Source organism: Cavia porcellus, unplaced genomic scaffold, assembly GCF_034190915.1.
Source record: "Cavia porcellus strain 051 isolate PalLab524CR breed Dunkin Hartley unplaced genomic scaffold, mCavPor4.1 scaffold_7, whole genome shotgun sequence".
NCBI lineage: Eukaryota > Metazoa > Chordata > Mammalia > Rodentia > Caviidae > Cavia > Cavia porcellus.
In genome coordinates, this window is record NW_026947490.1 from 56,516,943 (window position 1) to 56,531,170 (window position 14,228).

The window sequence follows — 14,228 nt, forward strand, 5'->3', positions numbered from 1 at the left end:
TATTTTCTAATTTGTAACCACACAAGTGAGAGTCTGTGAAATGAACTGCTCCCATCGATGTATTTCAGTTTCCAGGCCTGGAAAGTAGTGGAATAATAGGATTGCAGTATTTGTGTAAAACATTTATAATGTAAATTGTAAATTCTCAATAAAACTGGCTAATTCAGCAACAGAAAATTATATTATGTAACTGTACTAACAGGTGAAATTACACAACCTCTTATGTAGTGTACAAAAATTTAAATCTAAATCTGATATAAGTAAGACTTTGGATAAGGCACTGAAAAGAGCTCACGAAGTCATTCTTTGGCCAGTGGATGGTACACACCTGTGATCTAAGAACTCTGGGAAGCTGAGGCAGGAGAGTGGAAAGTTCAAGCCCAACTTGGGAAATTTAGTGATTTAGTGAGATCCTACCTTGAAGTAAAAAAATAAAAAACAGGATCGAGATGTTCCCAGTACAGGGGTAAAAAGCAGTTAATCTTGTTTTATGAAATGTTCCATTGACACTTTTTAAAAATGATAGTAGGGATAATGTCTAGAACTCCATTCTTTTCTTGTGTCCATTTTGGGTAGATACATTAAAATACTCTATAAGTAGAAGAACTGTAAGCATTTAATTCTTGTTTAATTTTTTGCACAAAATAAGAGATGCACAGCACGTTCCAAAAGTGTGAGAGTTTATTGTGTTGCAGTATTAAAAATATCGGTATCACCAGAAGATAAATACTATTTTCATAATTTAGAATAGTACCAAGACACAAGAGCCATAAAAAATGCTATCCAGAATTTTGATGACAGTATCTGTCAGATGTTTAATAGATACTTTCAGTTATAATGATCAGTGAAACGAAAAGATCTGGCTTCTGCCATAGTCCAAAGGTGGTTCTGCAAGTATTTAGCACGTCTTGCTTCTAATCGGAGCTGTCTGGCCCTCTCTTCCACAGCTTGTTGTTCTGCTATTTTTTCAATTCGTTTCCTTTTTAGCCATCTGTAGAAAGCAGCATTTTAGATTTGGTGAATCACAAAATATACTTTTCATGGTTAGAAGTTAGGAAATTGACTTTTTTTTACTTTGCATTAGTGTCACAATACAAATTATTAAAGCACCAAGTGAGAATCTCCATGCTTATAGTGCAAACTCATTCAACAAAATATAATTACATTTCAGAACTGTATAAAATTAAATTTCTCTTATGATGCTTAAAGTCCTATCCTTATATTAGAAATATGGTTTTGCAAGAGAATAACTATTTGATGTATTTCACAAAACTTAACTTTTGATTAACTATATTCTAAAACAGATTAACTTGAACATATTAAAAATACTAACATGATGCAGAAATCTTGCCTTATTCTTCTTAGCAGGGAAATCATATACTTTTGCTTTTTCAATGCATAAACTAGTTCTTTTTCAAAATGAAAAAATAAGCATACGCATGAAAGCATCAAACCCATAAAGGAAGAGTCCATATTCAAAAAAAGCAAATAAGTTTAAAATAGAAAATAACTATACAGACATATACCTGGTACATAAGTGTTTGCGTGTGTGTGTGTGTGTGTGTGTGTGTGTGTGTGTGTGTGTGTAAATATATGTAGAGGATTTTTTGAAGTAAAACTAAATAACTATTAAAATAAAAAAGATATAAAATCATAAGTTTCTATGGTCCTTAGCTGGATCCCATTTTAAACAAATTACCTCTAAGTCATTTACAGGTCAACTGGGTAAAAAAAGATGGATATGAGCTGGATATTAGACAAGATCACCATAAAACAGACACACTCCAGGAAGTGTATCTAGCACGATGTTAATTCATATTTTAAAGTTGTAAATATAGATGTTGGAATACCTAGAAGACATCCTTTCTATAGCTCACAGTCATGACAGTGCCCACTTCCTCAATGTACATTTACCATTTCTGTTACAATAAAAGGTGCAAGAAACGAGGAAAGAGAGAGAGAGAGAGAGAGGAGGTAGGGAGGGAAGAAGGAGTGAGAGAAGTTAGTTCAATAAGTAGACTCAACACTCATTCTACCTCTCCTTAAGGCTTATTAGCAAAATTATGGAGCTAGGTCTGTGCTCTCAGAACTAATGGAGCAATGCAGTGTGCCACCTAGACAGCTGAAAAGAGATCAGGTTATCCTTTTAAAAAAATCAAGTCCTGTCTTTAACTTACTGTTTAAAAGCCTTCTCCCGGCCTTCTGTTCCTTTGAGAAAAAATAAACATTCCTCTTGCTTTCTTAGTTCTTCTGTCTTTCTTTCTTTCATCTGCTCCTCGTGCTTTTTCTTAAGCCATAATCGAAAAGCTTCTTGTGGATCTCTGTCTTCCTGCTGATTAGAAAAGCAAGATTTACTTAATTTAGACTGACTGTGGAACTTTACAAGAATACAAGTCCTACCCATCTGTTTTCATAAAAACGTCAACCTCATGAGCTGTGTTCTTAGTATCTAATCGGATGTACTGCCCTGAATCAGAGGCACTGATTATCCTTCTGTCAGGAAATTCAGCATTGAGCTTACTGTTATCTGGCTTCTTTTGAAAATCTTATTGAAAGGATTTTGGCAGAGTGATAAATTATCTATTGTTTGTGAAGCCCAAGTCTGGGAAAAAATTTCACTGAATAATCTGTAAATAAAGATAGTTTAAAAGCTGTGATTTTCAAAGTTGAACCCTCTGACAAGACAATTTTCACAGTTGTCACAGTGTACAACCGTGGCAATGCAGAGGATGAAAGATTACTTGAAGTTCAGTTTAAGCTCCAGGAGGCCCAGAGAGACTGCTTCTTCCAGACCCATCAGTGTGCGAAAGTCTCGGGAAAACAGAATTGAGCTGAGAGGTTCATGGCTTTTATTTATAACCCAAGGACGTGAGAACAAAGATGCAAAAGAAAAACATTTGTGTAGGAGTTTTCGTCAGGAGACATGGAAGGAACAGGAAGGTCTACTGTGTGATGTATATCAACTTAATAGAACAAAGCTTTATCCAGGCAAGAGGGACACAATGGCAGGAGCAAACAAGTCTAAGAATAAATTGTTGTTGCTTCTGCTGTGCTGCTGCCTGGCAGATTGTGCTGTAATCTTTACCCAGGCATTCCAGGAGCCTTGTGCTGTTGCTCTAAGGTCCCTTATCTCTTAACATTCATTTCAATCACTGCTCCAGCCACAGCTTTCCCACACAAAGGTACAAATACATAAAACAAGGAACCGAAGAAACACTGGGGATAGTTGTATGAATGGAGCAGAGGTCTCTGGAGCAGTTCACAATGAAGCTTCATGGAACACAATTTACAAGACAGATCAGCCACATTTTGACTGGGATTATATTTCTTTGCATGAGAAAGTACCTATCATATAATAAAAATATTTATTGGATCCATGAAAATTTTATAATTGGTATCCCTTTGGTTCTAGAAATTTTACATTTTTCATATACTATACCCTTTTATATGTGAACTTATAATTCATACTTTGTCCATTTTTTAAAACTGCAAAACTGAAAATTTTTTTCTAATAATATAATATAATTACTAAAAAAACACAATTATAACAGTTTAAAAAAATCTAATCAGCTTTTTTTTTTTAAGACGTGATCTCACTATATAGTCCAGATCAGCCTTGAACTTGTGAAGCCCAGGCCGGTCTTCAACCTATGACTCCCTTGCCTCAGCCTTCCAAGTGCTGAGACTACAGGTATATACTACCATGGCCACTTTTAGAACTCAGAAAAAACGTTATTATACTACTAAAGCATATAACAAAGGCTACTGATGAACAGTCAAATGTGTAGATAGATGTACAGTGGAAGAAGCTTGAGGCTTCTTTGTCCTCCGTAGATCAAACCACTCTGGAAGCACCTCCCTATGTTTAGCAGCCCAGAAGCTCTCCCAAACCTACAGCTCAGGGATTCCAGGGAAGGCTTCATAGTATAGTCATGGTCAATTATTAACACCATCTCTAGCCCCATGATGGTGAACCTTTCAGAGCTTTCAATAACAAACAGCCCGCTGTGGCATGTGCGGGATAGTTTCACCACCCCTGCATCTAGCTTCTTTCCCCTCAACAGGCGATGGGGGCTGGTGCTGAAAGTTCCAGGATTGAAATCATGGCTTAGACCTGCTACTGCCCCATTCAGAAGCCCAGAAGAGGCATCTCATTTGATCAAAAGAGACCCTCTCATCACTTGGGAAATTCTAAGAGATTCAGAGCTTTGTGTCAGGACGAAATATTCCACAGACACACCTACCATTTCTATGGTTAAAAAATTACATGGGCTTAGGAATTATCTAAAACCAGGGGCAGAGACCAGTAAGTGTGTATTTCTTATTATTTTACAAACGTATGCAGAATCTACAGTCATATATAAACACGTATATTATTAATTTGAAGGAAAAATAAAACAAATCAGTGTTAAACTATGGTATAGTAAATGTACTGATATGTTTTTGGATGGACAATAATTGGCACAATAAATTTTGCTTATTTAACTAAAAATTTCCCTCTAAACATTCAAAAATCACAAATCCTACTTTTTTTTTTTTGGTCTTTTTCGTTTTTATTGGTACCAGGGATCAAACTCATGACTGCCTGCTTGCAAGGCAGGCGCTTATGTCACTGAGCTAAATCCCCAGCCCACAAATTCTATTCTTAAGGAAGTCCTGCAGATTACTGATGATCCCCAAAAATATACACATCTTCACTGCAGCATGATTAATAGAATAATATTAGAACCTATCTAAATATACTTAAGTGGGGAACTGCTTTGTAAATTAATTAGTGGTGTATTATGTATCTTTTTGGAAAAAAAAGAGATGGAAAAGTAATAACCTAGAAAAATGCCCATGATGAAGTGAAAAAAATTTCATAATGAAATTTTGGGCATATAAATGCATAAAATTATGAATGGATTTTCACTACATCATTAAAACTGGTTATCACTGGACCTGAGCCTGTAGAGCTGAGGACTAAATTTTCTATTTTTACTGTATATATACATAGTGAACTAGTTTTGATAGGATTTTATTTTCTCCTGGATTTCCTGTTCAAATGTTTCAAAATTAATTTAATATTTTTAACCTGCTAGCTTTTATGTAAGATTTCTGTATGCTTACTGTAAAATGAGAAAAGTCAGGTGTGTGTGTGTATCTTTGTCCTATCCGAACATCAAAGTTATAGTACCTCAAAAAAAATGAATTTGCAGTTTTCTATTTTCTGGGCTATGAAAACCTGGATACAATAGGGATCATTTGGTTTTGACAGGGCTTCTTAGAAGTTATTACTAACTTCTTCCAGGGATGTTCTTAAACCCCTTTATTACTTTTTCCATAGGTTCTCAGTCTTACATACCCAGCCTCCTTTAGGTGAATAAGATTAGTTTAAGGTCTATATGGACTTTTTCTCCAGAGAGAACATGATGGCTTATGCCTGTAATCTCAGCACTTGGGAAGCTGAGGCAGGAGGAGCATTGCAAGTTTGAGACCAGCCTGGGCTACAAAGTGAGCTCAAGGCCTGCCTGAACTGCATAGAGACCCTGTCTCAAAAAAAATTGAAAAAAACAAAAATTAAAAAAAAAGAAGTTACACTTACTCTGTTGTTCATGTCCTCAATTTGCTTAGCTCGTTGGATTCTTTTCATTTCTATGACCTTCTCTTTCTTTTTTTGCAGCCATGCTTTGAAGACCATGTCATTGTCTTTTTTCTTCTGTTTTTCTTCTTCTATTTTCCGTTGTTCTTCCTGGCGGGAAGAGTATGAAAAGACATTAATAAAAAATCAAATAATATTGTGTATGAGCTATCGGAGTAAAGATATAAGATACCAAATTAAGATTTTTGGCCCTGAAACTTTCCACTTGAAAATTGTTTCTCTTTAGAAACAGGACTTTAAGCCATGCATGGCAGTCTAGGCTTGTGATTCCAGCACTCTGGGAGGTAGAGACAGGAGGACCGCAGGTTGTAATCCAGACTGGGCAACTCAGTAACTTAGAAACTGTTTCAAAATAAACATATAAAGTCCAGGAAAATGGCAGAGTGTGAGCAGAGAGAAAAAACTTCTCCAAGGTTTGGTGTCCAGACCCTGGAAAATAGCAACATGAGGAAGAGGAGAAGACAATGCTACTATTAGCACTGTAGACCTGGGCAACTATTTAGAGGATAACAGTATGAAATAGAGTAACAATTGTAGATTTCCTGCTGTCCTATTACCGTTGTATTTTTCTGTTCTGTTTTACTCCCTTTAAAATAAAAAAAAAAAAATAGAAAACAAAAACGTTCAGGGGTGTAGCTCAGTGACAAGGCCCTGAGTACACTCCCCAGCACCAGCCCACAGCAGGGCCTCTCATGTGCTTAGTGGGGAAGAAGGGTTAATAAAATATAAATTGTCTTAGTCACTTACTTGCCCCAGAGAGACCATACCTGACACCCACTATAGAAAAGCAGGCTTATTTTGGCTCAGCTTCAGTTGGCTTCTCCAGCCTCCTGGGTCCCACGCCCTACTTTTGGCTTGACTCCCACAGCTGCACACACTGCCCTCGGGGGACCCAGCCGGGCCTCCTGGGCTTCCTTCTGAGATCTGGAGGGACGCCCCCAGGACCCCAGTCCCACTCATACTTTCCTTACAGAGCCACCTTGTGTCCTTACCACTCTCTTAAGCTTTTCTTTCTTCCTTTCCAGCTGTTTCTGGAGTTCCTTCTGTTGAAGGGAAAGATAGTATGTGGAGGTTACTGGCGGTATATTGGCAGACTGCGTCCGATGACGAGATTTTCCACTTCCTTTATTTCGATCTGAGGTGGCAGCAGAGCGTGGATGAGTTTTGGGGTTGGGTGGTGGCTGAGGGACATAAGCCAAGGGCTCTCCTGTTGCTGACTGAGTAATGTGGATCTTCGCTGTAGGTTCGTCTTTCTTGACACTGCTGACAGATGAGCTGAGAGATCTGAGTAACAACTGCTGAGCTTCATTTTCGGCACCAATAGCATTACCAATGGGGGGCAAAAATCCCTGGCTCTCAATGTCTTGTAAATTCAGGAGTTCAAACTTTCCGTCCCTCTCTACCAGTATCTTCATATCCTTGTTTTCTTCAAAACTTCCATCAGTAAGTGACAGGAATACATTTTCTTGTCCTAATTCATTGGAAATACATAACTGTGACAGTTTTCCAGACATACTGTTTTCACTTCCAAAATAATTTTTGTAGGCATCATTGTCCTCTAATGGAGGAACTTCCAGATCAACCAATTTGTCCTTGAACTTAAGTTTTCGTTCCCTTTTATCATCCACAGGTTCTTGAGTCTGTAGAAGCTTGTTAGCTTGTATAATTTTCTCCTTAATATACCTGCTTACTTCCTCATCTTCCTCTTCTAGGTCTTTCTGACTTTCTAATTTGGATTCCTGAAAAGAGTTCTCACTATCTGAATCTGATATGCGATCCAAAGACTGAATACTTGGGACAGAAATAAAGTCATTTCTTCTTGGTGGAACCTCATCCTTCAAAGATTTGTCAAGATCAGAAAGTTGTTCTGTGTGTTCTACTTCTGTTTCATTTTCTTTTAATTCTTGATTAATGAATGTCTCTTCCTTCTCATAAGACATCTAAAAAAAAAGGAGGTTCTATTTTTCAGCAAAATTGAGATTGTTCATTTAATCCTGAGTAGAACTTCCCTATTCGTGCAGTTTAATTTATAGATAGAAATAGTTTAAGTGCTTCTTGCTCAAACTACACTTACAGTATTCTGATTTATATTTATTAGCATTCCAAGGGTAACACATGTGACAACTATCAGAGAAAATGTAACTCGACCTATGAATTTGATGTTACTATGTGCTACACTGATTTTTAAAAAAGTTTTGTACAATTTTCTTTTAATGCATCAAAAGGTAACTACAAATAACAATATTATTTTAATATCTATCACTCTATGGAATTTTCCTCCTTTTACATTTTCAGAGCAATTTTATAAAATGTTTCCTCCTTGTAACGTCTGCATTCTCTAAAACACATCTTCCCAGACCATTACAAGGTCAAGTACCAATTATGTGAGGTTAAAAATGATTAAAAGAATTATTTCAGACTAATATTGTTACTAACATCCATAAGACCTATATCCAAATTCCAGCTAAATTGTTATGTCTCAGTCAGATCTTCCTTCCCCAGCTACCCTCACAGGCTTCAATAATCCATACTAATGACCATCAAATAACTTAGCCTTAGACTAAAAAATTCTAGTTCCACAAACCTATGAATCACAAAGCTCTGCTCCACATCTGCTGATTCTAACTGAACGGTCCTTTCCTGAGATCTCTCCCATACACACACAACTTCATTTACATTGCACTTTACCTCTGCAATATGTAATTTCTTTCTCTTTCAATTCTGTCCTTCCTCATGCAGTTTGACAGGAGCTACCAGTTGCTGCTCATTTTAACTCCTTAAAATTGCTTTTCTCCTTTATTTGCTCTCAGGTCATCTTTTCTGACAGCTTTTACTTCCTAACCTGCAAAACATGCTAGATATCTAATCAGTAAATAAACGTGGCCCATTAAAATGACTGCCAAATAACTACAACTTAAATACGATCTGTGTATTGTTTTTTTTAAGCCTTGGTTCTCTGGTTCATTTCTACAGTATCTATCCATGGAGTCTCTTTGGGATTTCTGGTTTTTTTTGTTTTCAAAACTCATCTTTTACAAAGAAATCTTTTCCTGGTCCTTTTACCTGTTTCAAACTCTGTCATATTTATTTTCTCTCCACCTTCAAAGGAAGTGGTTATTATAATCATACATTGGAATGGACAAGATTCAAGAAAGTACTTTGTTTTTGTGATCCCTTACCCATACTCAGCACCTAGAATAGCCTCTTACATATAGTAGGGGCCCATTATAGTCATTAAGTCAAACTAAGAATCACTGTTATTATGGTGGCAGAGAGTTAAAACTGTCAGCATCTGAATTTCTTTGACAGCACATTTCTGCCCAGGACGAACTAGACAATCATGAGGCACTGCACTAAGCAGGGAGGACTAAAAACAGCCCAAGATAAAAGGAACTACAGAAACATCCTTTCCTCTCTTGAGCTAATGTTTTATATGTTTCACACACACACAGGTGTCCTTATCTAAGGTCTGAGGGCCTTTTGTGAAGCCTGAGCAAGACCTTAATAATTTGCAACACTAGTTAGGATACAGGTGGTCCTGAAAAATTAACAAGGAACAGTAAGTTCTGGAAAACGCATTTCTAAAATAGCTACATTTGCCAACTCAGACCCTTTCCTATGTGTTTATTCCCTAATAAAAACCCTAATCTCTCACTCTGCCTGTGCTGATACTGTCTTGGAAACTCACTCACTGCCCCCTTGACAGTATACCCAGTGATCTAAGTGAACTCTTATCTTTCCTATATTCTTTGTCTGTGGGTAAATCAGTTTTGCGGCTCATGGTCACTGGCTCACGCACACCAGGTGGCCTCTCTAATTCTATCTTCCTGCTGGGGATCTCACACCACTCCCAAGACAGGGGCTCAGCCTTTCCCACTGGGTATCTCTGCCTCTACTCACTCTGATTTGTTTTCTGTTGAAATGCATAAAACTTCCTTTTAAAAGCCATTTGAAATTTTTTCACTTTTGAGTCTGTTGCCTCTTTCAAAGATTAGCTAGCCCCCTGTCTTCTGCACTGCATACAAGAAGGCAAAATGGAAATAGGAGAAATTAGAAAATCTGCCCTCTGCTACAACTGCTGATCACTGTCCTTCTAGGGCTGCCATATGTATAGTCCAGCCTTAGCTTTTTTCATTATTTCTCCACTTACTGACACTAATATAATCATTATCCAGGAATTGGTTCATTTTCCTGGATTGTCCTTATATCTCGCCAATAAACAGTAAATGATCATGTTAAATGGGTCACTTTTTCCTAAAAGAATCTTATGGCTTAGCCTTTGACCTTTTACTTTTCCTCTGTATTCATTCCTCTGAAGAACTTACTCAATCTTAGTTTCAACTATCTGTTAAAAGATTGTTTTTCAAGCATTTGCTTTATTTTCCATTTATATTAAAATATTACCCCATGATTTTACTCAAGTTTAAAGACAGTAGGAATTCACTATAATTTATTTTTGATCAGTAAATCATGATCTTATTATTTCTTTATATTATTTAGTTTACAATTATCATTTTAGCTCCAAATGCTAATTTAATCCTTCATCTTGTACTAGCCCCATGGCCTAGAACACATATAATCTCTCAATGCCTCAATTCTTTTAGCTTTAAAATGGGGATATGGTATTTGTCCAGTGTACACCAAAAAAAATTTTGAGGATTAGATAACACATGTGAAAACTTTCAATAATACAAAGCACTTTCCTAATGTAACTATTATAAATGCCACAGTAATTCATATATACCTCCATTATGCTGGCATCCATTTCTTTTTCATTAATTAACCACTCGAGGTCCTTTTCAAAGTCATCTTCATATTCTCCACTTTCTTTTGAGTCAGTATCTTTATTTTCATTCATTTTCAGTTTGTTAAAAAATAATTGCTGTAAGATTTTAAAAGATAAGGCACACATTAAATCCTTGCCAAAGATAGAATGGAGTATGGAGATCAATGTTGAAAGTAATTAACACATAGAAACAATAGGTAACTTTCAAAATAAGCACACACATATATATTATATATATTCTAAAATAGGTTTATAATGGCAAGATGCCTCCACGAGTGGACATTTCTAACAACCCTCTATCTCTTCCCCAAGTCCCAAATCGCTCATCTACAAGGAACTTGAAGGGGGAAATAAGAAGAATGAGGCTTACTAAAGGATTTCTCACATCCTTTGCCAACTATTAAAATTTTGACCCCATCACAGCAAATGACTGTTTTTTAAAGTTTACTTAAGTTGCAATGTTCAAATAAAAATTAGTGATTTCCTATTATCAGTTTCACAGTCCTCATAATTTGCATAGTGTAAAAACGTGTGATCTCATAACTTTTAATAAATACGTAATGACTGATTTCTTAGCTACAGTGAATTGTCAGTTAATCCCAAATACACTTTTTCTTAAAGAAAAGAACCTTTGATACCCAACACTATCAAGTAGACAGTGATAAACAGGAATGTAAGATAAAAGATATAAATGTTTGTTAAAATAGTACATAAATTCAGTCATTTTTAAAAGAACTGGTGTAATACTATCTTTGAGGTCAGTTCTCAGCCCTCCAACCTTTCAAACAAATGTAGCATAAAAATCTTTAACTGCAGTGTGTCTCTACTAGTGATAGTTACCTGTGTATTTTTATGTAATTCTGATAAACATTTGAGAACACATTATATGCCCACATATATTCTTGTAACAATTTATAAAATGGACCAATGCTTTTGTAAAGGGGATTGCAGTCTCCAGAAAAGACAAAGCTAAGTAAAAAATGTAAATAACTGAAATAAAAATACATGAGTGACTAAAAAATGAATAAAAAGTGATTAATTCAAAATAAAAAATTATTTAACTTGATTCTTTACCTGGATCATTATTTCTAAAACATTATTTGGACTTTAATTCCTCTAATTTTTTAACTAAAAATACAAAATGGACTTTCTTAAAAGACTGAAAAGTAATGTCCATATAGTTTCTAAATTAGAGGGGCAGGGCAATTGTCCTTTAATTTGTAAAATTTTTTGTACTACTGGTGATTGAACCCAGGGTGTTGTGCATGGTAGGCAAGTGCTCTATCACTAACTATACCCTTTTGTTGTTGTTTTGATTTGTTTTGTGTTTTGGTTTGGTTTTCTGAGTCAGGGTCCAGCCTTCCACTTGTGATCCTTTAGCCTCAGACTCCCAAGCTGCTGACATTACAAATGTCCAACATCTCCTCCAGAAAGGGCAACAGTACTTTGAGGTAAACTAGAGAAGTCAAATCAGTATTTCAGAGTAAGTTTACTTACCAGTGCCTGCTGTAAGGCAGGCTAAATCACCACGGCTATATGCCTACCAACCTACCAGTTAAAGACACTGTGAAAGATGTATAACAACTAAAACTCATTGTAACCTAAAGTACTTACGTATATAATACAAATTTTCACACTCACTTAGGATAAAAACTTTTTTTCAGACCAAAGATCTTGAGATTATTTTAAGAGACATAAGACTGAGGGAGTAGGATGGTATGTTAGAATCCAGTGGGCAACTTGGTGATAGCAGATTCTGTCTCAAAATAGAAAATAAAAAGGTCTGGAGATGTAGCACAGTGCAAAGGCTTTGGATTGAATCCCCAGTAACACAAAAAGAAAAAAAAATATTAAACAGTTAAAGTACCATTAAAACAAAGTCCTTACTATTTTACCTGACATTTTTAATAAATATAGTTCTAAGCTAGTAAGTAAATAGTTTCCTGAAGACCTTGGTAAACATGCTTCATTATTTACAAAGAATCCCACCCAGGTGAAAACTCATGTATAAAACTAAAACAAAATCAGCAAGAAAAAAATATAATGATTACAAATTAAACGTGTTATTAAATGGTACCATTATAATTTAAGAGACAGGGGCTGGGGATTTAGCTCAGCGGCATAAGTGCCTGCCTTGCAAGCAGGTGGTCGTGAGTTTGATCCCCAGTACTGCTAAAAAATAAATAAATAAAAATAAAAATAATAATAATAATAATTTAAGAGACAAAACATTGTTGAAGTTAACTATGAGGGATAAATTAAGCTGCAACAAATATGAAGAGTTATTATATTCCTGGAAGTTAAAAAAAAAAAAAAAACCTCATGACTGGTTCTCAAGTAAACAAAAAACATAAAACATAAACTGTTGTTACCAAGTCCCTTAAGCCTTTTCAAATGCGTCACAGGATATTCAACCCCTTCAATTCTTTTAATCTTCATCCCCAAGAGACTGTCCATATGTCATAGTCAACATGCTACAACAAAAATGCTTCTTAAATAAACCAGATTACTTAACACTTCTTTCCACTGTGAGTTCACATAAATCCCAAATTTACCATCAGTAAAAAAATATAGGTAAGTGGCTTAGACCAGATCCACCCTCTTCACAGGCAACTGTAGTAAAAGATTGAAATTAATTCCTTCCACTTAAATGTCAACACCCTTGGGGGTAGACGACTGCAGATCTTTTAGTGCAAGTCACAGCCAAACCCACATGAATACTTAATTTTGATAACTTTCATCTAATACAATATTCAAATATATTTTCATCTAATTTATTGATCCCTGTCTTACCTCATATCCTTCCAAATGTATGTTTAAAAACCAAGAACTCAAAGAAGATTGAAGCGAAATGTTTTATAAATTAAGTGCTTAAGCAAAAACCAAGTAAGCACATTACTTAAGGAAAAATCACTAATATTATGAAATCATCATCTCCAGTCATCCTGATGCAACCTGCCAAGACGGTGATCCCATGAGTGTATTTTTAAATATCAGGAATTATCACGATAAACTACATTTTACAAGCACTGGGTGATGTGAATTGGTATTAAGGTCCCAAGGTACTGTTAATAAATGAATACCATAGCCTCCTGGTGGAAGCTAATGTTTCAGGAGTGACTTTTTTCCCCCTCCCACAGATGAAATTATTACCTTTCACGTTCGAGAACTTTGAGAGGGAAAAGAATGTGATAAAATTTCGGAGCATCTACGCTGTCCGTGGAGGGGTTTCCCTGATACATAGCGAAGCCCAGCGGGCAAAGGAGAAAACTGGGCTCCGTGGATTCTGGATCTGATCCTCACACCAGACACGCGTCCCTCGGCCCTCTCCCCCCACAGACATTGCCGCAACATCCTTCCCTTCTCTCCCTCCAGCCCTGCTCCTGCCTGTGTGAGATGCGACGGCTGGGGTCACAGAGATGGTCGGAGGAGCTCTCCTCCCTCCTCTTTTTAAGTTCTGACCGGGAGGCAAAAGAGACCCCAGCGCTACCATGACAACGGCATGTCACCGCGTCCTCCATCCGGGCTTTCTTTTTTTTTTCTCCGTGCGCAGGCGCAGATGAGACTCCGGCGCGCGCGGGCTGTCAATCCGCGGTAAACAAAAGGCAATGTGACGCCGGCTGGGATTTCCCCGGAGATCACCGAGCCCTACCCACGGATTTCCGTCCCAGTTATTTAGGGACTGGCGAAGCAGGACCACTATTTTGGTTGTGAATTTTTCCATCTGTAGGAAACAACCTTCAGGTTTGGAATTTGTAAGGACCACTTGTAAAACTATATATAATATTTTTGTATGTCATT

General features: G+C 36.6%; 1 protein-coding gene across 4 annotated transcripts; it reads right to left on the reverse strand.

Annotated features, from left to right (window-relative positions):
• Window positions 1–663: 663 nt before the first annotated feature.
• On the reverse strand, window positions 664–14,007 carry Ccdc181 (coiled-coil domain containing 181). 4 transcript variants are annotated; one of them, XM_063253634.1, is made up of 6 exons: window positions 13,815–14,007; window positions 10,386–10,523; window positions 6,634–7,581; window positions 5,585–5,731; window positions 2,178–2,329; window positions 664–991 (listed from the first exon to the last, which is right to left on the reverse strand). In XM_063253634.1, exons 2-6 carry the CDS (start codon window positions 10,497–10,499, stop codon window positions 829–831), a joined length of 1,524 nt encoding a protein of 507 aa, XP_063109704.1. In that variant the 5' UTR covers window positions 10,500–10,523; window positions 13,815–14,007; the 3' UTR covers window positions 664–828. The 4 variants fall into 4 exon arrangements, with proteins under 4 accessions (XP_063109704.1, XP_063109703.1, XP_003468659.1 ...); XM_063253633.1 differs by having other exon boundaries at window positions 2,178–2,332; window positions 13,815–14,006; XM_003468611.5 differs by having other exon boundaries at window positions 2,178–2,332; window positions 13,581–13,970.
• Between the last annotated feature and the right edge of the window lie 221 nt (window positions 14,008–14,228).

What these genes read in the sequence shown, in the direction of transcription:
- Ccdc181 (XM_063253633.1), bottom strand. Translation starts at nt 10,499, where the DNA reads ATGAATGAAAATAAAGATACTGACTCAAAAGAAAGTGGAGAATATGAA. An exon ending in AAGAAAAGCTTAAGAGAGTG is followed by an intron (nt 5,732 to 6,633) that starts GTAAGGACACAA and finishes TCTTCCCGCCAG; the next exon opens with GAAGAACAACGGAAAATAGA. An exon ending in CGGGAGAAGGCTTTTAAACA is followed by an intron (nt 992 to 2,177) that starts GTAAGTTAAAGA and finishes TGCTTTCTACAG; the next exon opens with ATGGCTAAAAAGGAAACGAA.